Source organism: Coregonus clupeaformis, unplaced genomic scaffold (assembly GCF_020615455.1).
Source record: "Coregonus clupeaformis isolate EN_2021a unplaced genomic scaffold, ASM2061545v1 scaf0501, whole genome shotgun sequence".
Lineage (NCBI taxonomy): Eukaryota > Metazoa > Chordata > Actinopteri > Salmoniformes > Salmonidae > Coregonus > Coregonus clupeaformis.
Window position 1 is genome coordinate 78058 of NW_025533956.1, and position 26536 is coordinate 104593.

General features: G+C 45.2%; 1 protein-coding gene across 17 annotated transcripts in view; it reads right to left on the reverse strand.

Moving 5' to 3' along the window:
- The window catches only part of LOC121543597 (filamin-C-like), a 78388-nt gene that overhangs the window by 6732 nt on the left and 45120 nt on the right, over positions 1 to 26536 (reverse strand). For 3 of the 17 annotated variants that reach the window (XM_045215731.1, XM_045215721.1, XM_045215719.1), the window contains exons 6-39: positions 26343 to 26420; positions 26056 to 26218; positions 25583 to 25783; positions 25056 to 25178; positions 21586 to 21723; positions 21268 to 21394; positions 20749 to 20885; positions 19973 to 20166; positions 19551 to 19808; positions 19044 to 19167; positions 18649 to 18809; positions 18452 to 18542; positions 17906 to 18075; positions 17185 to 17302; positions 16411 to 16673; positions 14703 to 15300; positions 10903 to 11088; positions 9194 to 9356; positions 8725 to 8885; positions 7458 to 7625; positions 7170 to 7293; positions 6740 to 6896; positions 6298 to 6414; positions 5351 to 5540; positions 4444 to 4467; positions 4045 to 4292; positions 3557 to 3649; positions 3004 to 3103; positions 2754 to 2894; positions 2500 to 2628; positions 2120 to 2293; positions 1789 to 1986; positions 1426 to 1629; positions 32 to 184 (exon numbers count right to left, since the gene is read on the reverse strand). In XM_045215731.1, the coding sequence (XP_045071666.1) occupies positions 32 to 184; positions 1426 to 1629; positions 1789 to 1986; positions 2120 to 2293; positions 2500 to 2628; positions 2754 to 2894; positions 3004 to 3103; positions 3557 to 3649; positions 4045 to 4292; positions 4444 to 4467; positions 5351 to 5540; positions 6298 to 6414; positions 6740 to 6896; positions 7170 to 7293; positions 7458 to 7625; positions 8725 to 8885; positions 9194 to 9356; positions 10903 to 11088; positions 14703 to 15300; positions 16411 to 16673; positions 17185 to 17302; positions 17906 to 18075; positions 18452 to 18542; positions 18649 to 18809; positions 19044 to 19167; positions 19551 to 19808; positions 19973 to 20166; positions 20749 to 20885; positions 21268 to 21394; positions 21586 to 21723; positions 25056 to 25178; positions 25583 to 25783; positions 26056 to 26218; positions 26343 to 26420 (5674 nt within the window). The other 14 variants (XM_045215723.1, XM_045215722.1, XM_045215720.1 and 11 more) reach the window with 13 other exon arrangements.

A 26536-nucleotide genomic window follows, 5' to 3' on the forward strand; every position in this document is an offset into this window, starting at 1 on the left:
CCCGAGGCCGCCTGAGGCCCCCTGAACTCACCTGGGACGTGCTGGTCTGCGAACTTGATGTTGATGATGTAATTTCCTGGTTCAGCGGGGCAGTAGGTCACCTTACAGGTACCATCCTCCACATCCTCACAGTTAATATCCACCTTACTGGGACCCTCGATAGACAGACCCAGACCACCATAACCTGACAGAGAGAAGAGGGACGGAGAGAGGGAAAGAGAGAGATATGAGAAGAGTAGAGAGATGAAAGAGGAGAGAGAAGAGGAGAAAGATGGTACAGTAGAAGAGGAGTGTTGGTTACACCAGAAAATGTTACCCAAAATCATATCCACACTGTAACGGAACATTTTAATTTATACAGTCATTTTGGGTGTTATCAAAAGTAAAATACTATGAAACATTTTACTGAATGGTACACTGTAAAAATGATAACTTGTTTTTACGGTAATTTACTGGCAGCCTGTTACCTGTAAATTATTGTTAACATTTAATAAAAAGGTACAGTATGTTGTTGTAAACTCCAAATAAACTTTGCTTTAACAGTACATACAGTAAAGAAAGCAGTTACCGCAAAAACAAGTTACGGTTTTTACAGTGTACTGTAATTATCTCCCACAGAATACAGTACCCTCCTGGATTTTTAGAGCACCAAACAGCTTTTGACTACTAGTGGATGCATGGTATTGTTGATTCTGGCTCAATAACATATTTGAGGCGTGCCTTGTAAGAGGCTATATTTGTTGCACCCATTAGTGAAAATGCTGTACTAATTAAACTTGGATGTAGGATTAGTGCCCTATCAATTTAAAATGTATAGGGCACAGATTGGAGTGGCAGCTATTCTTGAACCTTAAATGGTTGAGCATTTTGCCATGTCCTGTTGGTCTGTTTTGCTCAGTAGTCGCTGCTAGTTTGGAAGTTTTTGTTATGGCCTCTAGAAGTGCAAGTGATATAAAACACCAACTATTTATTAATATACTGTAATGTGTAAACACCTTACCTAGCGGCCAACCTGCTCGCACCAATCCCATGTAATTACAGTAAAATACTGTCAAATACAAACCCTAATCCCTCAATGAATTTCATCCATCCATCCATTCATTCATTACGATTACGGTAGCATTTACTTTTTTACGGTATAATACAGTCAATTTTACGGTATTGTACTGTGTGTCATTACACAGTACTTGCATTGATCCAGTATTTAGATAACAGTAGGTGTACTGCAACATGAAATACAGTAACTTACTTGCCAATGAGCTGCCTGTAAGTTACTGTCAAATTCACGGCAACCCCTTTACAGTGCATACATAGAAAAAACTATGAATTTAAAACTTCTGAACGTATAAAGTTGAATATTATCTTAACCCTCTATTATGTTCAATAGTGAACTTGTCACAATGAATACCAATGAAAACACCCTACCTGCGTTCCTGGTGTCCACTATGAACTCAGCCACCTCAAAGGTGTGTCCCTCCACCAGTCCCTGGCCAAACACCTTGACCTTGCTGGCGTCCCCGATCTCTGACTGGCCCACCATGATCTTGAAGGGGCTGTTGGTCACGTGCGTCCCGTTCTTCTTCACACTCACAACATGCTCCCCTACCTCCTTAGGAGTGAATGAGATACCTAGAGGGGAGGATGGATAGAGGAGAACGCAATCAGGTACATGGAATGACTATATCTGTGACTCTTTATGGTTTAATCATACACAAGTTTACCCTTGCTGCTATCTTACCAGGTCTCTTTCAAGATAAAGTGTTACTGAATAAATAATAGATTCTCTACCAATGCTTTGGGAGCCAGGCCTGGCGAGTGGCTCACCGATGTGTCGATTGGGCAGTCTCTTGAGCAGGCAGGGTTCCTCGTTGCCCGACGGTGCTCTGATGCTCGCTGTCAGACTGCTCAGGTCTGTCTCTGAGATCTTCAATGACACGTCTGTTGCCGTGCCGACGTTGAGCTGGGATGTCCTCATATTGTCATCTCCTACAGGGGAGAGAAGGACAGAAGAGAACAAAGAGAAAACAAAATCATGCATTTAATAAATACAACCTTTGGCTTGCTCTAGCCTTGTTTCATCTCTCTCTCTCTCTCTCTCACACACACACACAGTCAGTACCTGTGATCTTGGCAGTGTAGGGGCTGCCGGCGATGTGTTTGTCGTCAAACTTGACGATGATGTTGTAGTCTCCTGGTACAGTGGGAAGGTAGGACACAGTACAGGTTCCATCCTTATTATCCTTACAGTTGATCTCTGCCTTAGAGGGACCCTCCACCGCCAGGGACAGACCACCTAGACATGAGAGGAGAGAGAGGAAGAGAGGTAGTAGGAATACCAGAAGAGAGGAGAGATAGAGGAATGTAGGGGGAGACAGAAGGGGTGAGAGAGGGATGGAGGAAAATCAGGCAGGGGAAAGGGATTGAAGACTTTGAGAATGGACCATAGCACAGTAGTGTTTGGCACAAATCAGTATGGTATGATTTGGTTCAGTTCCTTACCTTCCCCTGCATCCTTGGTGACGATGGTGAAGGTAGCAGGTTTGTTGACCATGCCGTGACTCAGACCTGGACCATAGGCTGTCACATGACCACTGTTGATGGCATCTACATAGAACTGGAGGGGACTTCCTGTGATGGAACAGCATTAAATTACCAATTATAGATCTACTTCCTGTATGGAATTATACTCTGTGTGTGCATGTGTGTGTGTGTGTGTGTGTGTGTGTATGTGTGTTTCTCTATGCATTGTGTACCCGGGATGTGGTTTCCGTCGTATTTGATGTCCATCTCGTGCAGGCCTTTCTCTGTAGGGGCGTACTTCACTGTGACTGTCCCATCCTTGTTGTCTGTGATGTTAGGACGGGCTGTTTTACCTGAGGGCATACGCACCTCACCTGGAAACACACGCACACACACATACACAGGTAAGTTATTATCATACACATCACAGTAAACACCACACACACACACACACAGACTTGTCAGACATCAGTTAAATCTCACCTGTGATCTCTCCCTTCTGAACGGTGAAAGGAATGACCAGGTTGAAGGGGCGGAGCATAGGCTCCATGATATCGCCGGGGGTGACGGGCTCCTCTGTGGCCTATGAAAGGGAAATGGTTAAATTAACATTAGCATTCTGGTCTACGTCTCTGCTCAGGGACAGTATGAGGGGATGGAGGTGAAAGCACAGCCCAGGCATAGGCCTTGACTCTGGGCAGACAGGACAGGCGAGAGTCCAGGCTTTGAAGGCCTGAGAGATATGAAGATAAGCTGAAAGAAAAACAGTGAAAGCAATGCGAAAGCTTCTGCACACAAAACAGACACTTACAAACTCAATGGCCGTCGCCATAGGGGAGACAAGCAAAACTAAAATGAAGTGAACATACAATGATTCTTTGCGAGCAGCATTTGAGGACAAGCAAAACAGAGGTTTTTGAGATATGCATGGAAAGTAAAGTAGGAATCACGGTGTTGGGATATGAAGGAGGTGGGTAAGCTGAAGGTGAGGGTGGAGGTGAGGTGGAGGTAAGTGCGGGGGGGTGTAGGTTTGTACCCAGTGAGGGGGGTAGCCCTGGTAGGCCTGGTAGGGCTGTTGTAACTGGAGCTTGTCACACGGTTCCTCTATTATAGGGACGGTATCACTGGCCTGGTGGGGAGGGTAAGTCACACGTTTAGGAAAACTTCATAGAAATAGACTAATTACTAATCATATTTCTATGGGTAACTTCCAAATCACCATGCACACACAGTTATAATAATCATCCAAGGATTATCGTAGGCTCATGTAAGTGCCACACCATGCAAAACTCCTATGTTATCATATAACTATGTAATAAATTTACTGTTATATGATATGAGTCAAACCTACTGTATCTGAACCAGCCTAGAGATCCCACATCGTGTTATATCATAATGTTACAGAACAGATCCAATGAATGAAACACATTTATGGTAACACTATGACAAAGAAAACTACACTTTCCCAACAAATTCAGGTAAGGACTACAGTACCCATGATTCATCATATCAGGAAGTACTCACCACCACGTGGAAGGGGCTGTTTGGAATGTGTTCTCCTCCAAAGCGGATGGTGATGACGTATTTCCCAGGTTCCGGAGCCGTGTAGTAGATGTCAAACGTTCCGTCGGAATTCTCCACCACGTCCACGTCTAGCTCCGCCCCATCTGGCGTCGACACCTTACAGGTCACCTTTCCCTTCCCAGCAGCTTTTGCGTCCACGGTGATGACGGTCTCCTCGCCGATCTGGATGGTGGGGCCGAGGCCTGAACCTGTCGAGAATGATGGATATGTAAGGAGACCATACAAAACTACTGAAACTATCCTGTCATCACTAACATCAAGTCAATATAATCATATGCTGTACATATACTGGTATGCATTCTAGTTTTCAGAAGAATTATCATGTTTAGAAATGCTCACCCAATCCATGTCCTCCGATGGAAACTGTAGATTGAAAATAAAACCATCATTAATGGTCCTCATGGGTTAAATCCACCCAAGCTACTTTACATTTTTAAATTTTTAGTCATTTAGCAGACGCTCTTATCCAGAGCAACTCACAGTTAGTGAGTGCATACATTTTCATACTTCATCAGAGCAATGATTATCCAGGCCTTCCTTTCTTCATAGATACATACAGTATAGATATAGATATAAATATTAGGGGTGTAACGATTCGTTTTAACAATGATTCGATTTGTATCACGATTCGTGGTTGTCGATACGATTCAAGGACGATATTGGTTCATTTAGAACGATACGATCCGAAACGATTCAGTGACTTGAAATCGATTCAGTAACCTTTTAGCCAAAAATTCAACCAGTCTGACTGAAATAAATACCTTTATACTGGACAGTGCAGGTAAAGTTTCCTAGATTCCTGTTTCTTGTAAGGACCGCAATGGTGGCTTGATAATTTCTCGCTCGTCGGCTTCTCCTCTGTCGTCCGCCATGCTATGTTTTGTTGTCTTTGCGCCTTTGCGCTGCTGCTGGCGCGGGGCGATGACGTCACGGATAGGCAGACTGAATCGAGTAATGTTTAAAGCCTTTATCATTAAAAGTGCTAAGAAAAAACATCCATATAAAGTCTGACGTGCTTAAATCCAATGGGTTATTTCCTAGTATCGATACAATCGATTTATTACATTTTAAAACGATGTTAGATTGATATATGTTGTCCAAAAGGCCAACTCGCCGAGCACAGATCGATGTAGTTGGATCATAGGAATATAAATCGATACATCGATGTAGTAGATGGATCGTTACACCCCTAATAAATATATATATAGATAGAATATATGACATATATGAGAGTCCTCTCACTGACCTGTGACCAGACACTTGCTGGCGTCTCCAGTGGGCAGGGCATGGATACGATAGGGAGAGTAGGGAATCTCATCTCCTCCATACTTGATAGTGATGGTGTAGCGCCCTGCCATGTCTGGTACATAGGACACTGTGTACGTCCCATCTCTGTTGTCACGGATATTGGCCTTTTTCGGCTTGCCTTCTGGGTCCTACAGGTATAAGGAACATGGATTGAGTGTGTGTGTGTGTGTACGCTCATGTAAACTGTACATTGTCTATGTATGTCATCTCTGCAATATCACACTACACATGGCTGTGCACAATACAACAATGGGAATGATTATCTTTGAGAATGGATGGTGCTGTGTTTAGGAATGCACCATTTTCTACAGTTAGTGGGATAAAGAAAACCACATTAGCCAATTAGCCAAACCCAATGGAGGTCAGTCCACACAGACTGGGGAGGAGGGACATTGAGGGGGTGGAGAATGTCTGTCTTTCATGGACTGTGTACTACTGCTTAGGAGAAACGTTCACTTCCACACATCCAACAGATCCCTGTTCCTCCCAGTTCCTCCTCCAGGTTTTTGATGTGTACTGTCCCAACTCGTCACAGCACCAAACTTGTTTCAGTGAAGTTTCAGCCAGGGAGCAAGTTAATCCTTTGTTTTTGCGTTGTTTTAACTTTGGTCTACAATCCCTTTTTATCTGGTATACAATCCCTTGGTCTCCTACATAGACTGGCTTCTCTCATCTCTCACAGTAAGAAGAGAGGAGAGTGAAAAGAGACATAGAGAAGACAAAATACTCATCCCAGGGTCCTCAGCAAGTACAAAAAAGACAAGTGACAACAGAAGGAGGGGACTAGGGAAGAAGGGGACGAAAGGAAACAAGAGGGCGAGGGGAGAGGCAGACAGCGTGAGGGGTGAAAGAGAAGAGGCCAGAAAAAGGAAGAGCAGGCCTTACGGAGCCTTTCTTATGAATACAGAAGGGTATGGTCCCCTTGACTATATGCTTCTCCCACACCCTCCTGCCCCAGTCCTCCACCAGCACTGAGGCCTCACGCCTGCATCCATCCGGACCCTGCAGACACATCACAGCCACAACCCAACCACATCCCAGATCAGGGAGGGGCAGAGAGAAAGGAATGGGTAAAATGGGTGGAGGGGCTGACTTGACATGGGGGTTGGTGTTTTTGTTTTTAAATTAAACACGCAATAAGAAAATAAGGTAGAAATGTCCAAATTGGTAATAAGCATGAATCATAACAGCAATATTGAAGAGATGTTTATCATCTTAAGAAAAAGGAATGGAAGTTCTCTTTTAAATAGGGAGGTGAATGTCTGAGCTCACAGTCTATGACAGTTTCCTGTCTAGAGAGGAAGTGACAGAGGCGTAGGTGACTCACCAGTATCTGCACGGTGAGCAGGCCTTCGCCAGCGTCGCGGGCATCGATGGTGAACTCCACGGGCAGGCTGGCGGGCACACCCTGGGCATTCAAACCTGGCCCACTGGCACGCACCTTACTGGCATCATGAGCAGGCAATGTCTTGATCTTATACGGACTGCAGATAGAGGGGGAAAAAACATATTTTGAAAGAAAGGAGTGTCACGACTGAACGGTTGTTTATGAAAGATCAAGCAAGACATTAGATTTAAATCTCTCAAGGATTTAAATGTTTCAGTTCAACTGAATTTCCACTTCAAGACAGAAAAGGAGGATCAAGAGAGAATTAGAGAGGGATGAAAACATTATGTAGTCAGTACAAAGATTTGAAGAAAACATCAAAGATGTTTCTCTGTGATCACAGTTTGGTTCCTCTTCCTGCTGTTCTGACCTGCGAGGGACTTCCTGGTCAGCGTACTTCACACACACAGTGTACGGGCCGTCCTTGGCTGGGGTGTAGGTCGCTGTGTGTGTTCCGTCCCTGTTATCTGTGATGTTCACTGGCTCAGCCACTCCTGAGGCGGGAAGCAATGAAATATTGATCACAGTCTGAAAAGTTTAAAGCCTTAAAACGTTAAAACTTTACAGCCAATGAAAGACATTTGGTTTGTGTGTGGTGGGAGGGGGGTGTCTGTATGTGTGTGTGTGGGTGTGTCTCTCTCTTTCTCTCTCCTCTTACCAGTAGGTCCATACAGCACCACTCCCAGAGGGGCGAGGCCAGCCTTGCTAGTGTCCACAGTGAAGGTCTGAGGAACATGGGCTCTGACTCCACTACCCAGCCCTGGGCCTGAACACCTCACCTTACTGGGGTCCACCAGCTCTCTCACTGGCACACGGAAGGGACTACCTGCAACACACACAGGCAGGAGTCAGATGGAATTACATTCGTATAGGTATACAGCTCAAGTGTACATTGATAAGTAAAACAAAATTATGTACCTCTTTGAAAGCCCAGACCAAGCAAAACATTCTCATCACATACTTTTAGCATGTGCTATACATGGCCCAGAGCCCTGTATTGACAAGATATTCGAGTGACAGCTCTAACAATGAAAATACTGAAAATGTCCTCAAAGATGGAAGGCAGGCAGGAGAAGATGAGATCAGATGGGACCATTCTAGCCAATGAGAGGGCAGATATGCGTGTGAACAGCAGGCCATAGAAATTTGAATACAATCATGGTACCAATTATTGCTTCTAATACACCAGATGTATGTCCTTGAACACAGAATATGTTAAAAGGGTAATTTAGTTGCTAATGTCAGTCTGCAGTACCCCGGCCGGCCTTCAACTTGAGTTACTAGCCTGCAACATCAATTCCTGGAGTAGCTCAAACTGCGCATGTTATGTCTCCATGAGACGCCATCTTAATGGACTTCATTTGGCTTCAAAGCACTATTGAGCCTTCACATAGGAATGAATGGTGTCACGTGATCAATGGTTTTGTCCATCCATATATACAGTCATTGGGAAGCCATCAATGGCAATGTCCATGCTCTATCTCTATGACAACAGGCACAACTCCGATATAAAGTTGTTGTTTTTTTAAGTTGCCAAAATGCCACTTATATCAGTGCATTCGTAACAACCTAGCCATTACGAAACTTATATTCGATCAAATAAGCCTCACCTAGCAAATTAGCGATTAAACTCTCTCATTGACCTCCATACAAAATATTATTTTCGTGGACAGATTTTGGGCAGAGTAAACATCTTGCTTCACGTCTTCCTCTCTGACCAAGCAAAACATTCTCATTCCATACTTATAGCATGTGGTATATACAAGTCTAGTGTACATCGATACGCATACCTTTTTGAAAGCCTAGACCAAGCAAAACATCTTCTATAACCCTATCAACATTCTTTATCAACCAATCAAGAATAGTTTAAATTCTCTCCAACAGGAAGTGAAGGGGCTCTCAGAGGAAGTGACATCATAAAGTACCTGGGATGGGCAAGCCTCCGAAGGTAATGTTGACGTCGTAGTCTCCCGGGGTGAAGGGGATGTACTCCACACTGCAGCTGCCATCTTTGTTGTCCTTACAGGACATCTTCGCCTCTGATGGACCCTCGATGGCCAGGCCTAGACCCCCTGTACCAGCACCCCTAGAGGGGGAGGGAGGTAGAGAGGGAGAGAGAGAGAGAGGGATGGTGAAGAGGGAGGAGAGAAGAAGAATGGTTTACCTAAATGCTGAATTTAAACAAACCAGTATCTAATTTTTGCCACACCATTTTCAACCTTTCTCACCCTACTTACACCCCATTTCACCCATCTCATTTTCACCCCAGTTTGTGCCCAGTGTGTACCCCCTGGACAGATTGACAGAAGGATGCAGTGGCGCTCTCTGAAGGAAGCCTTATGTTCCACATGGTAATGATGATGATTAAGTAAGTAAGGAAGTTAGTGTGTGTACCTGGTTTCCACGGTGAAGCGGTTGGGTTTGTTGACCAGGCCCTCCTCCAAACCAGGACCGTAGGCTCTGACACGGCTGGGGTCACAACCCTCCGTTACCGGGACATGGAATGGACTGTTAGGCACTGCCACATCATCATACAGCACCTCAATCAAGTGCATCCCTGAACACACACACAGGGAGAAAACATACACACAGTAAGACAGTACACACACACACACACACACAAAAGCACATTGGACTACTTTCTTTTGAAAGCAGAATGACCTCCAAAAAACCCAATCTCAACAATAAATCACTGTGGCCATCACTAGAGGAATACTGATTAGATTACTAAGCTGCTACAAAAAAACGTACGCATGTGTGTGTGTGTGTGTGTGTGTGTGTGTGTGTGTGTGTTTGTGTCTGCGTCTGCATGTGTGTGACTTTCTTTATGAAAAGTCCATGGTAGAGAGGCCAAGGTTGCGTATTTCTGTCCCCCAATCCAGCGGGCTGAGGCATGGACGGGACACACACCCCCTATCATTGGAAAACCATCTGCCCTCCCTCTGTAGACAGGCACCAGCTATTAATACCGTACAACCCCCACACCTCTCTGTCTCTGTCTCTGTCTCTGTCTCTGTCTCTGTCTCTGTCTCTGTCTCTGTCTCTGTCTCTCTCGCTCTCTCTGTCTCTCTCTGTCTCTCTCTCTGTCTCTCTCTGTCTCTCTCTGTCTCTCTCTGTCTCTCTCTGTCTGTCTCTGTCTGTCTCTGTCTCTCTCTGTCTCTGTCTCTGTCTCTGTCTCTGTCTCTGTCTCTGTCTCTGTCTCTCTCTCTCTCTCTCTCGCTTTCTCGCTTTCTCGGAGCAGTTGCAGTTTCAGCTGCTTCCATTCATTTTTATAACATATTTTTTGCCATTCTCCCTTTCCGTCTTTGTCCCTAGCTCCATCCCTCATTCTCTTCCCCTCTCTACCTTATCCTCCCTCTTTCTTTCTGTTCTGTTTGTCTCTCTCATCCTCTCTCTCCCTTTTCCAAGTCATCTCAAAGTGCGTGCTCTCTTTCCCCCTTGTGTCCTCAACAGCCTGGGCCTATATATACATCAACCCCCTCCCACCTCTCTCTAACTCCTCTCGTATCTCCAGCCAGGGCCTGTATTCACAAATTATATCACAGTAGGAGTGCTGATCTACGATCAGATCCCCCAAACTGATCCTATATCAGTGTTCCTACTTATAGCCACTTGGTGAATATGGGCCAAGGGGCCTACACTGGGAGAAATCACACCGCTTCCTGGCAGGCTAGAGTCTGTTAAAGTCATGAAGGGTAGAACAGCTGAGCTCTGATCTTTTCCCCCTGGCTAAGGGGGAGGGAAAACAGTTTATTTTATGAAAGCCACAAGGGTTTTTGCTTTGGAATTACGACGTGCTGCGCTGGAAAAACATTAATAAAACAGGGTGAGCCCCAAGGCTACCCAGACTCCATCACTACAGGCCTCAGAGGGGCTATAAGCCAATCAGATGGGTGTACTGAGTTGGCTCTGGACTCATTCAGGTACAATAAAATCTAAGGCAATCTAATGACTTTCCTATGAGTTTTGGTGTTATGTGTGGCAGATAATACATTGTGCCTGATATTCTGCTTCATCCATCATAATGTCCTCTAGATAGAATGTACATCACATTAATGGTGCAGTTGCACCAAATGCATGACTCAACACATTCAAAGAATTACCATCCTCAAAGGCAGTGTATTCCACTCTGTAGGTGCCGTCTCCCTTGTCAGTGATGTAGGCGTCTGTGTTGGTGCCTGAGGGGTTGATGATGCGGACCTTGACATGGCTGCCCCCGGTCTTGCTCTTGGCACGGGCGTCCACGATGAAATGGGTGGTCACCTCCCTCAGGACCCCTGTGGACAACACTGATACAGTATGTAAGTGGAGCTTGGTTGATCTGTCTGTCTGTCTGTCTGGATGTCTGGTTGGCTGGCTTGCTGCCTATCTGTCTGTCTGTCTGGATGTCTGGTTGGCTGGCTTGCTGCCTATCTGTCTGTCTGTCTGTACTTCTGTCTTTGTCCCTCGTTCACTGATCCACAGGAGGTTGGTGGCACCTTAATTGGGGAGAACGGGCTCGTGGTAATGTCTGGAGCAGAATCAGTGGAATGGTATCAAATACATCAAACACATAGTTTCCTTGTGTTTGATGCCATTCCATTTGCTCCGTTCCAGACATTATTATGAGCCGTTTTCCCCTCAGCAGCCTCCTGTGCTCTGATCGCTTTTTTCTTTCTCTCTATGTGATAGACACACATTTCTCTTTCTTTCTCTCTTCCCCCTGTCTATCTCTAACTTTTCCCTAGGGATCTAAGATGAGACTAATTCGACAGCAGGTCTGTCTGAGTTAACACAAACCCCCATTGACAGCCGCACGTCTGCATCTGCAGTATCAATTCCACTGGCTTTAAAAGCCCAGCCAATCACCGCCAATCAGGAACACAACCAGCCAATCACAAAGCAATCACAACCCCTCACAGTCAGACATGGCCAATCAGGATCGTCCAAGACAATTCAAAGCCAGACAGGGCCGTGTGGGTCAGTAATGTCAGTCAAGCTGTGGTCAGGTCGCTACAGCTAATTGTTTATTTTCCTTCCGCTACAGACGGAAAAAGATAGGGGAGAGAGAATAGGATTTGGAGAGAAAGGACAGAGAGAGAGAGAGAGCGAGAGAGAGAGAGAGAGAGAGAGAGAGAGAGAGAGAGAGTAAAGAAATAACAAATGTGCAGTCAAAATTGAAAATAAACATACACATTTATTTTCCCAAGGACGCGGAGTGAAACAGGGGAACAACCGGAGCTCAAGTCTATTTAATACATACATTAATGAATTGGCAAAAACAATAGAACAATCAACAGCCCCCGGTCTCACTCTTAACGACACAGAAATAAAATGCCTCCTGCATGCAGATGACCTGGTGCTGCTGTTCCCCACAAAAGAGGGGTTTGCAGCGACAATGACATAATCTGCAACAGTTCTGTTAGACCTGGGCCCTGACTGTCAATGTCAAAAAAACAAAAATGATGATATTCCAGAAAAGATCCAGATGTCAGGGAAACCGATATCCATTTTTACTGAGCTCCACTGATATAGAACACATACCTACACATAATTTGGGACTAAAAATCTGCTCCACAGGGAACTTCAACCTGGCCGTGAATTAACTTAAAGACAAAGCAAGGAGGGCTTTCTATGCCAATTAAAATATATATAAAATTAAACATACCAATTAGAATCTGGCTCCAAGCATTCTAATCAATAATATAACCAATTGCCCTATATGGCAGTGAAGTGTGGGGTCTGCTTATAAAACAAGAATTCGACAAATGGGACCAAGGCCCAATTGAAACACTGCATGTGGAATTCTGTAAGAGCATCCTCAGAGTACAGAGAAAAACTCCAAACACTGCATGCAGAGCAGAATTAGGCCAATTCCCTCTTCTGATTAATATAAAAAAAAGAGCCACCAAATTGTATAATCATTTAAAAACAAGTGACCCCTACTCCTACCATTACAAAACCCTCAACTGCCAAGAGGTGACCATAGAGAAGAGTCCCCTCAGCCAGGTAGTCCTGAGGCTCAATTCACTAACCCCTACCAACCCAACAAATCCTCAGGACAGCACCCAGAAAATCTGGCCAATCCTACCAAATTATCACAACCCCCCCCACACACACACACACAAATAATCAAAGCAGACTATCTGACCACAGTGACTGACAGAAAACTGAGGAAAACACAAACTATTTACAGACTCAGTGAGCTCAGTGTGCTCACTCTGCCCCCAGGAAGAGATAGAGATAGAGCTGTATTTTCTGTCAAACTGTGACAGATATTCTGACATAAGAAATACATTCTTCCCCCAAATTATAAAACAACACAACGAATTTGAAGACCTAAATGATGAAGACAAACTTAAATACATACTTGGTGAAAAACAAAAATGCTGTGTTTTAGCAGCCAAATGTGTGGCCTCCTGCCACAACCTGAGGGACAGCCAGTGAGAAGTATAGTGTGATTATTCAACCTAAGGGGCAGCCAGTGAGAAGTATAGTGTGATTATTCAACCTAAGGGGCAGCCAGTGAGAAGTATAGTGTGATTATTCAACCTAAGGGGCAGCCAGTGAGAAGTATAGTGTGATTATTCAACCTAAGGGGCAGCCAGTGAGAAGTATAGTGTGATTATTCATATTAGCCTATTCTTTATTAGTATTTGTTGTAATTGTTGTTAATATGAGTATCACTATCATTATTATTGCTTCATTATATTTCCTGAGTGTCTTATATCTCCTAGATATAGGACAGACAACTCAAAACCTTATTCCTTATGATTTATTCTTTGACTGTCTCTTTTGCCATTTATGAATGTGTTAGTCAATGCATTTATTTGGGCTATATGGGTAAAGGCCAAATTCAATATTTTAACAAATACTTGTTTTATATATTTTTGTTATACCTAAAGGGGTCCTAAAATTCAAAATCAAATAGCTACAGTAAATGATCCATGGTATGACCATCTTAAAACAATTCCATATGTCAGTTTAGAACCTGCCCCCCAACGGCTTAGACTCTTAAGAATTAATTACAAATAGTCTAGTATATTGCTGTCTTTGACCATCGTTGCTATATGTTTACGTGTTTACTTTCCATGTCAATAAAGTACACTGAATTTAATTGAGAGAGAGAGAGAGAGAGAGAGAGAGAGAGAGAGAGAGAGAGAGAGAGAGAGAGAGAGAGAGAGAGAGAGAGAGAGAGAGAGAGAGAGAGAGAGAGAGAGTAAGCGCTGGACAAGCAAGGGGAGTGATAAAGGTAGGAAAGACTGCCTTTGTGCTTTGAAACACAATGGAATGAAATGATAGAGGGATAGAGAGGAGATGGACATGTTTTGGCCTGAGCTCTTGGTTTATTTTGCTTTACTGTGACATTCATCCTGTGTTTGACGTAATGGCTGGCCTGAACTCAGTCAAGGGTTAGACTAGCAGTGAGAGAGAGGGAGGAAGGCAAGATCCTTCCACAACAACACAGAGACTGTGTCCAAAATGGCACCCTATTCCCTATATAGAGCACTTCTTTTGCACCATATAGGGAATAGGGTGCCATTTTGGATGCAGAGAGAGTCTTTTGAACAGCAGGGATGTGGTAGCCTCCGATTTAAGCTACAACCTTTATGTGACACTCACTTATATTGCATTTGGCACCTTAAGAATGAACTACTTCATTCATATTAGTCATGGAAGTAGGCTACAGACTGTGTCTTTTATGAACTACAGACCATCTTTTTAAGTCCAAAAGCTTGTTTGACTCACACAGAAACTATTCAGTGGAAATCCTGTTTGAATTCTGTATCAAATATGTGCAATGAAGCCTGAATTCTGAAAAGCCCCTGTCTAGATTCAGTGAAAAACAGTCAAAGAGAAAAGCCTATTATCCATCCTGATGATGATGATAACAACTATTATCTAAATGTGTGAATGTTCTTACCTCTTGGTTCCACTCCTGGTCCGTACACCTTCACCCCGCTGGTGTCCACGGCTGGGTCCACCTGCACATGGGCGGGGAACTTGGGCACGGCGTGTCCCCCGTATTTAATGGTGATAGTATACGTGCCATGGAATTGTGGGATGTATGTGATAGAATAGGTCCCATCACTGTTGTTCTTAACATGCACCTCCGCCTTCGACCCCGAATCGGAAATAATTTCAATGGTCAGCTCAGCCTCCCCAGCTTTGGAGCAGTCCACTACGAACGACCCTGCCTCGTTGACCTTCCCTCTCTCCAGGCCTGGCCCACTGGCCGTGACCTTACTGGGGTCAAACACGGACTGTACCATGGCCTTGAAGGGGGAGCCGGGGATGTGCTGCTCTGCAAACAGGATGTTGATGGCGTATTCGCCGGGCTCTGTGGGCAGGTAGGAGACAGAGCAGGAGCCGTCACCGTTGTCTTGGCACTCAATCTTGGCCTCGCATGGCCCCTCCACGGTCAGGCCCAGCCCGCCAGTGCCCGCACCCTTGGTGTCAATGGCGAAAGGGGCCGGCTTGCCCACCATGCCCCCCTGGAGGCCTGGGCCGTAGGCACGCACCTGGGAGACAGCAGGGGGGAGAAACCGTTAGACTAACAGCTCAGAGGGGGTGATTAGATCGAAATGGGTGCTCTATGTTACAAATCAAATGGAGCATGCAATATTAAGTGCTATTGGAATATCAGTAATATAGTGGGGGGGGGGGGACATCTGGCGAAGGGGGTCAGGTCTGCTATGGACCAATGCCCCAGTCCCACATGGGACAGCAGTGACCTCACCGCCTGACTCATCTGACTGTGAGCAAAGGTAATCACTCACACACACATAGTTTCTCTCTGTCTCTTTCACACACAGAAACACATACAGACACACACCTTCTGACGTTGGTTAATGATTGGTACTCTCTGGATGAGTCTTGGCCAAAGCAAACAGCCCCCAGGTGATCAGAGTGATGAATTTGTTTAATTATCACTGTATTATACTTCTACCGCTCCTGGACCTGTCTGTCTGACTCGGGAGGACCAGTGGACCAGGGGAGAGTCAAGGAGGGAAATAGTATAGTATGGAAAAACTATGCCAAGGGGAGACGTTACTATACTAAAGACAGACTGGGAAAGAGGATGGATGGGACAAGAAGAGATGGATAAAGAGGGAGATGGGGAGTGGGGAAAATAGGGAGATGGGGAGATGAAAAAAGGCACAAGGAGAGGGGGGTGAAGATACTCACTAATAATGGGACACACTGGGTTTTGAGTTAGACCCTCTCTGACAGGTGTTAAATGGAAACTGGATGCAATTATGTGTGTCATCAGAGTGGAAGCCTCCTTAAGTCATGTACTAATGGAAGTTCCTCCCTATAGCTCTCCACTGGACCACCAGGACTGCTGCCCTACAGGCCCTATAGAGACTGATACAGTACATGCAGACTGGACCAAAGTCAGGTCCTCCTTACCATCTAACCCCATGCAGACTGAACCCATCGCTCTATAGAGCGGCATACAGTATTGTGAAATGTCTGAATATTCCTTCCAGCATAGCTCAAAGTGTAAAACCCACTAAATTATCCACTCAATCTTTTGGTGAAGTAATCGCAGCTACACTCTGTATTCTACAGTGCTTACTGTCCAGTACACAGGTTGTGTGTGTGTGTTTGTCTCAGGTGTATCCTACCTTTGAGGGGTCAGGGGGCATCATCCCCTCCACAGTGAAGGGGCTCCCAGGCACAGGGTTCCCATCATAGCTGATGTCCACTTTGTAGGGTCCCTCCTCAGGGGGAATGTACTTCACAGTGTGCACTTCGTTGGCCGTGTCAGACTCCAGCTTGCAGGGGATTGGCCGACGAGAGGCCGAGGTGATCTTCACATCCAACTTGCCCTGGCCACCGGCGCCGTGCATGCTCACTGTGAACTCCTGATCCTTCCCAACGTCAACCTCTGTAGGTCACACACACAAACACACAAACACACACACACACACACACACACACACAAACACACACACACACAGACAGACAGAGGGGATCAGGCCGGGCTATAGCCTACATTGCTGTTTGGCACCAAAGTGAAACAATAGCTTTTAATTTAACGACTGGAATGATTAGATACCTAGGGGATCATAATTATATTACAACCAAATATTGATTTATTTTCTGTACGACTATGGAGCCAAGCCATCACACAAAACAAATACTATACTGTCCATGGTGCATCAGTCAAATAATTCCTTGGCAGTATTGAATATCACAAAGGAGGGCCAGTTGATTTGATATAACTTCTTAAAGGAAGTAACTGTCAGAAGAAGGCCAAAGTTGTATCTATGACTGTGTGTTCTGGGGAAGACGAATGTGTTGGAGGTCATGAGGTCAAACTCTTCCATATGATGAACAGTGGTTTTTTCCTGGTCAGTTTCTTAGTAAAATAACAGTACGTGTGGGGGCGGACTCACTGTTGTTCAACCCTTGAACTTTGACCTTGTTGAGGTCAAGGGGCGGAGCCACTGTGATGTTGAAGGGGCTCTTAGGAATGGGGTCACCGCCGTGGCAGACTGAGATAGACATGTTACCCTGAGAGATGGATAGACAGAGAGAGAGGGGGGAGACAGAGAGGTGTAGAGCGTGAGGGAGAGAGGGAAGGAGAGTGGGTAATAGGGGGAGAGAGAGAGGTGGAGAGAGAGAGAGAGGGAGAGAGAGAGAGAGAGAGAGAGAGAGAGAGAGAGAGAGAGAGAGAGAGAGAAAGAAATAAAGAGAGAGAAAGAGAGAGAGAGAGAGAGAGAGAGAGAGAGAGAGAGAGAGAGATGAGAGAGGGAGAGACAGAGGGAGATATGGTGGGGAAAGAGGGAGGGAGGGAGGACGTAAGAGAGAGAGGGGATATGTAAAATGGACAGAGACAGAAAGAGATTAATGCGGTTGTTATATTATGACATATGGACATACTGAACATATTTGTACAGACTTCAGCAGCTTAAACATTTCAATCACCATCTTACCAAGGTCTTCCTCCCCATTTTAACCCAATAACACATCATCCAAACAGAGGAGCCAGGAAATAACTCATACTTCAAACAATACAGATTGTATAGAGATTGTGAGGAATCTTGGCCTTATGTGAACTCATACCTGTTGCACTGCAGTGTAGCGTACGGTGTAGGAGTAGTCATGGTTACATACCTGTTGCACTGCCGTGTAGCGCACGGTGTAGGAGTAGTCATGGTTGTCAATGATCTCAAAGTCTTGGACAGCGTCCCCTTTGGCTGCTCCGGTGAAGTGCACTTCAGGCTTGGCCTTGCCTGCTCCCTTGGTGTAGATGGTGAAGTGGGTGGGCTTACCTACCTCCACACCTAGACGTTGTCACACAGAGGGGCATTCATGATCAATTCAACCAATCTACTAATCAGCTGCATTAACAGTCATTAGCATCAAATTAAATAAAACTCCAGAATTGGACATTAATGTCCATTGTTTTGAATCTCTATGGTCATTATTAGCATAAATAATAATAATAATATGCCATTTAGCAGACGCTTTTATCCAAAGCGACTTACAGTCATGTGTGCCTACATTTTTACATATGGGTGGTCCCGGGGATCGAACCCACTACCCTGGCGTTACAAGCGCCATGCTCTACCAATTGAGCTACAGAGGACCATTATTGTATGTGATTTTGATCTATCGGCCATGTCGGTGGCTTGTTGTCATGATTACTAGAAGTCTCACCTGTCTTGTTGAGTCCGGGTCCCTCCGCCCTCACCTTGTTAGCGTCATGGGAGGGGTCCACCTTGATCCTGAATGGGCTGATGGGTATTTCCTGTGTCAAGGGTCAAAGTTGGAAGGTCATTGTTATTATTTGGTTTCATAATAACTGAGCTAAAAATCCAAAATGGCGGTGTAGTTTCACTTTCTCTTTCTCTCACCTGATCAGCGAAAAGCACCATGATGGTGTAGCGTCCGGGGCCGGGGGGCATGTACTTCACAGTGAACGTGTCATTGTCGTTCTTGATGATGTCAAAGTCGATGTCGGCCTCCGCCGGGCCGACCACGCCGGGAGCACACTTGATGCCGATACTGACATCACCTGAGGAATGGGAATGGGAGTGAAGGGGTCCAGGATTAGGGAATTCAGGAAGGGGGTGAAAATTGGAGTGGAAAAAGCAAGTAAGATTGTTTAACATTGAGAAGGTGGATGGCAAGAAAATACTCTTCAGTGCTAAAACCCACTCAACAACACCCATTCAGGTTTCAAACTGTCGGCTACAAAGTTGAATAGTGAAGACCCTTCTATGTGTTCTATTTCTTTGTTGTATCTCACCTTGTCCTGCCTCGCTGCAGTCCACAGTGAAGTAGGTGGGCTCGTTAGCCTTCAGACCTAACTTCTCCACACCTGGACCATACACCTTCACATTCTCTGGGTGGCTGCCCTCTCCGATGGTCACCTGACACACACACACACATACACACAGCAATGAACACGCATTACTAGTACTGTAACATTGTACAAAGCTGTATACTATCATTGCAAATGAGTCTGAATTTGCTATACAATTCTGTAAGTGATGTATGTACGTACTGTATGTGTATCTAACACAGGGCTCTCCAACCCTGTTCCTGGAGAGCTACCGTCCTGTAGGTTTTCACTCCAACCCTAATCTAGCGCACCTGATTCTAACAATTAGTTGATTGATAAGCTGAATCAAGTTAGTTACAACTGGGGTTGGAATGAAAATCTACAGGAGGTTGGCTCTCCAGGAACAGGGCTGGAGAGCCCTGATCTAATTGGTATTTGGCTACAGTATGATAGATGGGTGGACAGTCTTACCCTGAAGGGACTGTTGGGGACGTTGACCTCTCCCCAGGTGATAATAATGGTGTGTTTGATGGGCTTGTTGGGAATGTAGACACAGAGGAAGGTGCTGTCTCCGTTCTCTGTGATCTGGATGTCGATGGGGAAGCCCTCTGCATCCTGGGCGTAAATCTTGAGCTGGCCCCTGCCGGCTCCACTTGTATCAATGGTGAACTCTGCTGGTTTGTTGACAATGCAGCCAATAGGTTCCAGACCTGGGCCATAGCACTTCACCTGCAAGGAGAGGGCATTCATAATGCTGTTATGTCATCTTTATGTAGCCTTTATGTCATTATTACATCACTATTACAGTATGTTACCATTCTCTTACTGTTACGTCACTTTATTATTCTCGTTCTACAGGCTGGTGGGGTAAATATGAAGGGGTGGGGTCTAACCGTCTCAGGGAACACGTCATTGGCTGCGAGGAGGATGTGGGCCATAAAGGGGCTGTCCTTGATGTCCTCGTCGTCACAGATGACGTGAACAGCATAGTCGCCAGGCTCCGTGGGCCAGTAACGCACGTCACATGACCCGTCGCCCTTATCATCACACTCTATCTTAGCCTGCGACGGGCCCTCGATGGAAAAACCTGGGGATTGACAGAGACAGGGAGAGAGATATAGATACACATTATATAGAGGTGGGTAGAGATACAAGCTCACACACACACAGATACAGATACACAGGCAACAAAGAGACAAACAGGCATAGATGACAACAGACTAAGAAAGATTGGCAGGTTGGTTTTGTTGTAAGTTCATCTTAATTCATATAATAACTGTGATGAGGTGAATCATCAGGGGTCATGACCTTTAGTTTCCTCCCTCAGCTGGCAGGTCAGACTGGTCATGTGACAGGAACAGGAAGCCCTCAGGCCTTGCGTTGGTTGCAGTGACAAGTGACCCCAAAAATGTGGGCTTTAATCTCTCCAACTCTCCAACTGCTAACAATTACGGACAGCCTCCAGTGTGTGTGTGTGTGTGTGTACACATGCGCTTGACAGTGTGTGTGTGTGTGTGTGTGTACGTGTGCTTGGAAATGCCTGACAGTCATGCCAGAATTTAAATGGAAAACAGTCCATCCCCTCTGGCCAATAAAATAATGAGACAGCATTCTGCAGCGTTATCCTGGGTCTTTCTGTTCTAACAGCCGACTGTCAGACTAGACTTACCCAGAGTTCCCACCTCCGTGCCGATGGCCTCCACCACAAAGTCAGCTGACTTCCCCACCATGCCTGTCTCCAGACCCGGCCCCCACGCCCTCACCTTCTGGAGCCCAACATCCTCACTTACCACCACCTCGAACGGGCTGCAGGAAACACACACACACACACACACACATGTTAATGCAGACACAAACACACATACATACATAGACACACATACAGTCAGGGGTGGTCAAGTCAAACAGAAATCCTCTATAGCCCCATTGACTGTCAGCAGTGATATTTCCAGTTCCACCCCCCCATCCCCCTCCACTCCCCCCTCCCCCTCGGCCATTAACCTCCAAGGAATGCAGGAATGTACGCTTCATAACATGACTCATTACAGGTCATTTCAGCTCCTTTAAGTTATTTCAACATCTGCCCTTCCAGGAAACCCCTGGAAAGCCAGTAATGGTTCAGCCCACTGCCTTTGTAGCTTTCATGTGGTTGTGCCCACAGCAGAATAGGGGGAAGATAGGGTTTCACCTGCGTGGGATGGTCTGTCCGCCCCAGGTGATGGTGATGGTGTATTTGCCAGTCATGATGGGGTAGTAGTCACACTCATACACCCCGTCTCCCGCATCACGCACCTTCACAGGCTCCTCTATTCCCTCTGGGGGGTCACACACAGCAGCTCAGAGGTCAAAGGCTAGCCACAACATACTGTAGCCTTCCTATCACAACTAGACCATTGAAAGCCATTACATTTCATGAAGATTATTTATGCCCCTATGAAACCAATACATTAATGTGGTGGCAAGTCATAAACAATATGACAAATTATATTCATATCCACACACTCACTTGGCCCCTTGATGGTGACCTTGAGCTCTCCGCTGCCGGCTCCCTTGGTGTACACCTTGAAGTCAGCCACCTCTTTCACCCTCACTCCCTTAGGCTGGAGACCTCTCCCTGAGGCCCGGCACACGTTGGGGTTGCTGGCTGTGGGACCACCGAGGGGTAACAGGGTTAGACAAGAAGATAACAGGATACATACAGTGGGGAAAAAAAGTATTTAGTCAGCCACCAATTGTGCAAGTTCTCCCACTTAAAAAGATGAGAGAGGCCTGTAATTTTCATCATAGGTACACGTCAACTATGACAGACAAAATGAGGGAAAAAAATCCAGAAAATCACATTGTAGGATTTTTTATGAATTTATTTGCAAATTATGGTGGAAAATAAGTATTTGGTCAATAACAAAAGTTTCTCAATACTTTGTTATATACCCTTTGTTGGCAATGACACAGGTCAAACGTTTTCTGTAAGTCTTCACAAGGTTTTCACACACTGTTGCTGGTATTTTGGCCCATGCAGATCTCCTCTAGAGCAGTGATGTTTTGGGGCTGTCGCTGGGCAACACGGACTTTCAACTCCCTCCAAAGATTTTCTATGGGGTTGAGATCTGGAGACTGGCTAGGCCATTCCAGGACCTTGAAATGCTTCTTACGAAGCCACTCCTTCGTTGCCCGGGCGGTGTGTTTGGGATCATTGTCATGCTGAAAGACCCAGCCACGTTTCATCTTCAATGCCCTTGCTGATGGAAGGAGGTTTTCACTCAAAATCACATGATACATGGCCCCATTCATTCTTTCCTTTACACGGATCAGTCGTCCTGGTCCCTTTGCAGAAAAACAGCCCCAAAGCATGATGTTTCCACCCCCATGCTTCACAGTAGGTATGGTGTTCTTTGGATGCAACTCAGCATTCTTTGTCCTCCAAACACGACAAGTTCTATTTTGGTTTCATCTGACCATATGACATATGACATTCTCCCAATCCTCTTCTGGATCATCCAAATGCACTCTAGCAAACTTCAGACGGGCCTGGACATGTACTGGCTTAAGCAGGGGGTCACGTCTGCACTGCAGGATTTGAGTCCCTGGCGGCGTAGTGTGTTACTGATGGTAGGCTTTGTTACTTTGGTCTCAGCTCTCTGCAGGTCATTCACTAGGTCCCCCCGTGTGGTTCTGGGATTTTTGCTCACCGTTCTTGGGATCATTTTGACCCCACGGGGTGAGATCTTGCGTGGAGCCCCAGATCGAGGGAGATTATCAGTGGTCTTGTATGTCTTCCATTTCCTAATAATTGCTCCCACAGTTGATTTCTTCAAACCAAGCTGCTTACCTATTGCAGATTCAGTCTTCCCAGCCTGGTGCAGGTCTACAATTTTGTTTCTGGTGTCCTTTGACAGCTCTTTGGTCTTGGCCATAGTGGAGTTTGGAGTGTGACTGTTTGAGGTTGTGGACAGGTGTCTTTTATACTGATAACAAGTTCAAACAGGTGCCATTAATACAGGTAACGAGTGGAGGACAGAGAAAACTCTTAAAGAAGAAGTTACAGGTCTGTGAGAGCCAGAAATCTTGCTTGTTTGTAGGTGACCAAATACTTATTTTCCACCATAATTTGCAAATAAATTCATTAAAAATCCTACAATGTGATTTTCTGGATTTTTTTTCCCTCAATTTGTCTGTCATAGTTGACGTGTACCTATGATGAAAATGACAGGCCTCTCTCATCTTTTTAAGTGGGAGAACTTGCACAATTGGTGGCTGACTAAATACATTTTTTCCCCACTGTACACACACAGGCTGCTGCAGAGGTTGGCTGTTAGTTAGTCAGTTGAATGGTGCTGCATGAAGCACAGTCTGCATGGGCTGCCAGGGAGGAAGCAACAGGAGAGATGGACATTGAATAGGAGTTATATATCTGCAGAACAGCTAGACAGAGAGCGAAGAGGGATTACTGTAAGACACTGGGCTTAAATGGATAAGATTGGCAGAATGAAAACAAAAAGACTTGTTGAAAGGTTTCTGGAATAATTTCAATGTGCTTGAATACAATGACGTGACACGGTGAACCTCTAGTTAGATGGAAAAACATTCCAAAGAAATATAGCTAGCATAACTATGAAAACATTTTGAGTTATGATGCTGCAGGCTTTCCATTAGCTAATGACCAGTGCTGTAATAGGACTGTAAAAATGCCTTAGCCACAGAAAGCATTTTTGTCAAATTAGGAAGAAATAACCAGCTAATTCTCCCAATTCGTCATCATTTTAAACCGCTTAAGTTTATAAATGACCAAAAGAAAAAAAAGGAAAAAAACGTAATAAAATAACTTAATAAAAAGAAAAATATATGTATGGAAAACTTATTTATAGAGAGGCTGTTATTAAAATGGGTTATGAAGACAAACAATGTTATTGTTTTGTTATGTTATGAAAAAGCTTTTAAAAATGTCAGGTTAAAAAGGAGCTAAAAATGGAGGAGCATTTGCATGTTCAGTGTTAGTCAGAAAAGATGAGTTGTAAACGGCTGACTGAACACAGAGCCATTGCTTTGGTCTGGGGTGGATGAAGATGAGGATGACGAGCAGACAGTGTAATGAGGTATGTAAGACTCACACACGTCTGGACGGTCACACTGACGTTCGCTCTCGTCAAATGAAACAAAGGTCAAAGGTTAAGACAATCGATTTTTGTTTGACTTGAACAGGATTGTTTGTTTCAGGGTTATCAAAAAGTTAATTGGGAATCTATCATTAAAAAATGGTGTTATGGTACACTATGGTGCTGTTGTTTGTTAAAATATATTAATGTTAATTTACTGGGTGTTGTTACTCATTAGTTCTGTTGTAAATCGTCAAGTAAATGTAACGTCACACATGGAAGAAATAAAATCACGTGTTACAGGATATTGAGCCAAAGTGAGTTACAAACTGGGTAAAAATAAATTTGTGTGGGATTATTTGATAACTTTTTTGATATCCAGTATTCAAATATTATTGCAATAAAACAATGTTGGATAACCAATTGTAATATACTCCTATTTTTTAAGAAGGTGATGTACTGTAAGTGTGTGACCTCTGTGTGTTGAAGAACTGCTGAGCGTCTGTAAAGGTGACCGTCCAAAACCACCCAACCACATAGATGGATGGTGCTTCCTCTGTTGTTAAAATGAAGGGGACCTGCATTTCTTTCTCTCAGTCACTCACTTCATTTTCTTTCATTCTTGCATTCTCTCACTCTCATCCTTTCATTTCCTCTTTCAGTTACACACTCACTCATTCCCTCTCATTCTCTCTCTTTGGAAGCTGCCTGAGTTGAAGGGGGGATGAAACCACAGAGGGCTAAGCGCCAGCACATGCCATCAAGCTGGGGACCCCCTGGTGCGGTGCGTCGAGGGGGTTGGGGGTGTAGTTTTGAGTTTAGGGGGGACCAGGCTAGCGCAGGCAGGCTCCGGTCTCTCCTCCACGGGCAGGCCTGTACTAACTTGGTCGCCTGGGTTTGGGCGGTGTTGGGGGGGGCACTCTCTTGGCCTTGTCTGTGGGTGGGGTGCGTATGGACTGGGGCACTATCTGCACCGGAGAGCCGGGGGGCAGGGCGCTCGGGGGAGCTGCATGGAGGAGGAACAACGACATGACACACACGCAGGAACAGGACAGGGTCACTCTGGAGAACCACCAGAACCCACAGCTTAGAACCCTGCCGCCCCAACACTCAGAACCCATCCAGAGTCTTCCCGCAAACCAAGAGTTCACCAACCCTAACCCAACACTTTTCAGAAGAACCCAAAAAACTTCAGACCATGCCGGTGGCCTGTCTGTTATGGCAGGATATCACTGTCAGTTATGGAGATCAAATGTTTAGTAGTGAGGTCAGTCTAGACATTAAAACTCAATATTACTCAGATTAGAAAGAGAGGGAGGGAGTCAGATAGTGGATTACTGTAACAAATCAGTACAATCAACTAAATCTGTGTCTGTGTGTGTGTGTGTAGTGTGTGTGTGTGTGTGTTACCCTCTGAGATGTGGACGGTGAAAGGGCTTCTGGGTATCTGCTGCCCAGCAAACGTCACATAGATAATGTGAGGCCCCTCCAGGATAGGGCCATAGGTGCAACGGAAGATACTGTCCCCCTTGTTTTCCAGAATGATCTCCACAGTGTCTCTTCTGCCCTGGGAGTCCACGATGATCACACCCACATCTCCAGCACCAGCACCTGGGGACAAAAAGAGATGTACTAACACCTTATACTGTGTGCTCAGGGGACAGAAATTGGCGTAACACTGAAGGACATTAGAGAGAACAAATACATAAACGTACTTTGTCATCATGATTGAAGGAATGAACCTCAGCTAGTATTGCAAAGCTTCTGATAATTCTAAAAGAACCCTATTGACGAAACTAGGTGATTTCTATAGGAAAGGTAGATAGAGTGTCTACTTCCATACCATGAACATGGTCCTCCCCAGATGTGTATGTGTGTGTTACCTGCTGTGTAGATGTCAAAGTAGGTAGCCTTGTTAGCCACGTTGCCTACAGGCTCCAGTCCTGGTCCTCTGGCCTGCACCTTGTTGGGGTCTCCCATGGCCTTGGACACACTCACCACAAAGGGACTCCTGTCTATGTCCTGCCCAGCAAACAGCACCTTCACCTGGGGAGAGGAACATGCATAGACCCCTGTTAGACCGCTGGAGGAAATCCCATAATATTGAAGTTTAAAAACTGAGATAAATTTTTTTTCAAGTATGTATATACGGGTACTGTAAGTGTGTTACCTTGTGAAGGCCCTCCACTTTGGGCAGGTAGATGACAGAGTAGGTCCTGTTCTTGTCGTTGTTGGGGATCACTCTGGCCTGGAACAGAAAGAGAGGGGTGAGATGGGAGAGATATAAGCTGGATGTGAAGAACTGTGTGGGCAAATGAACAGCCACTCCAGGGGGGAGGAATAACGGAACGAGGAGTTAAGGGT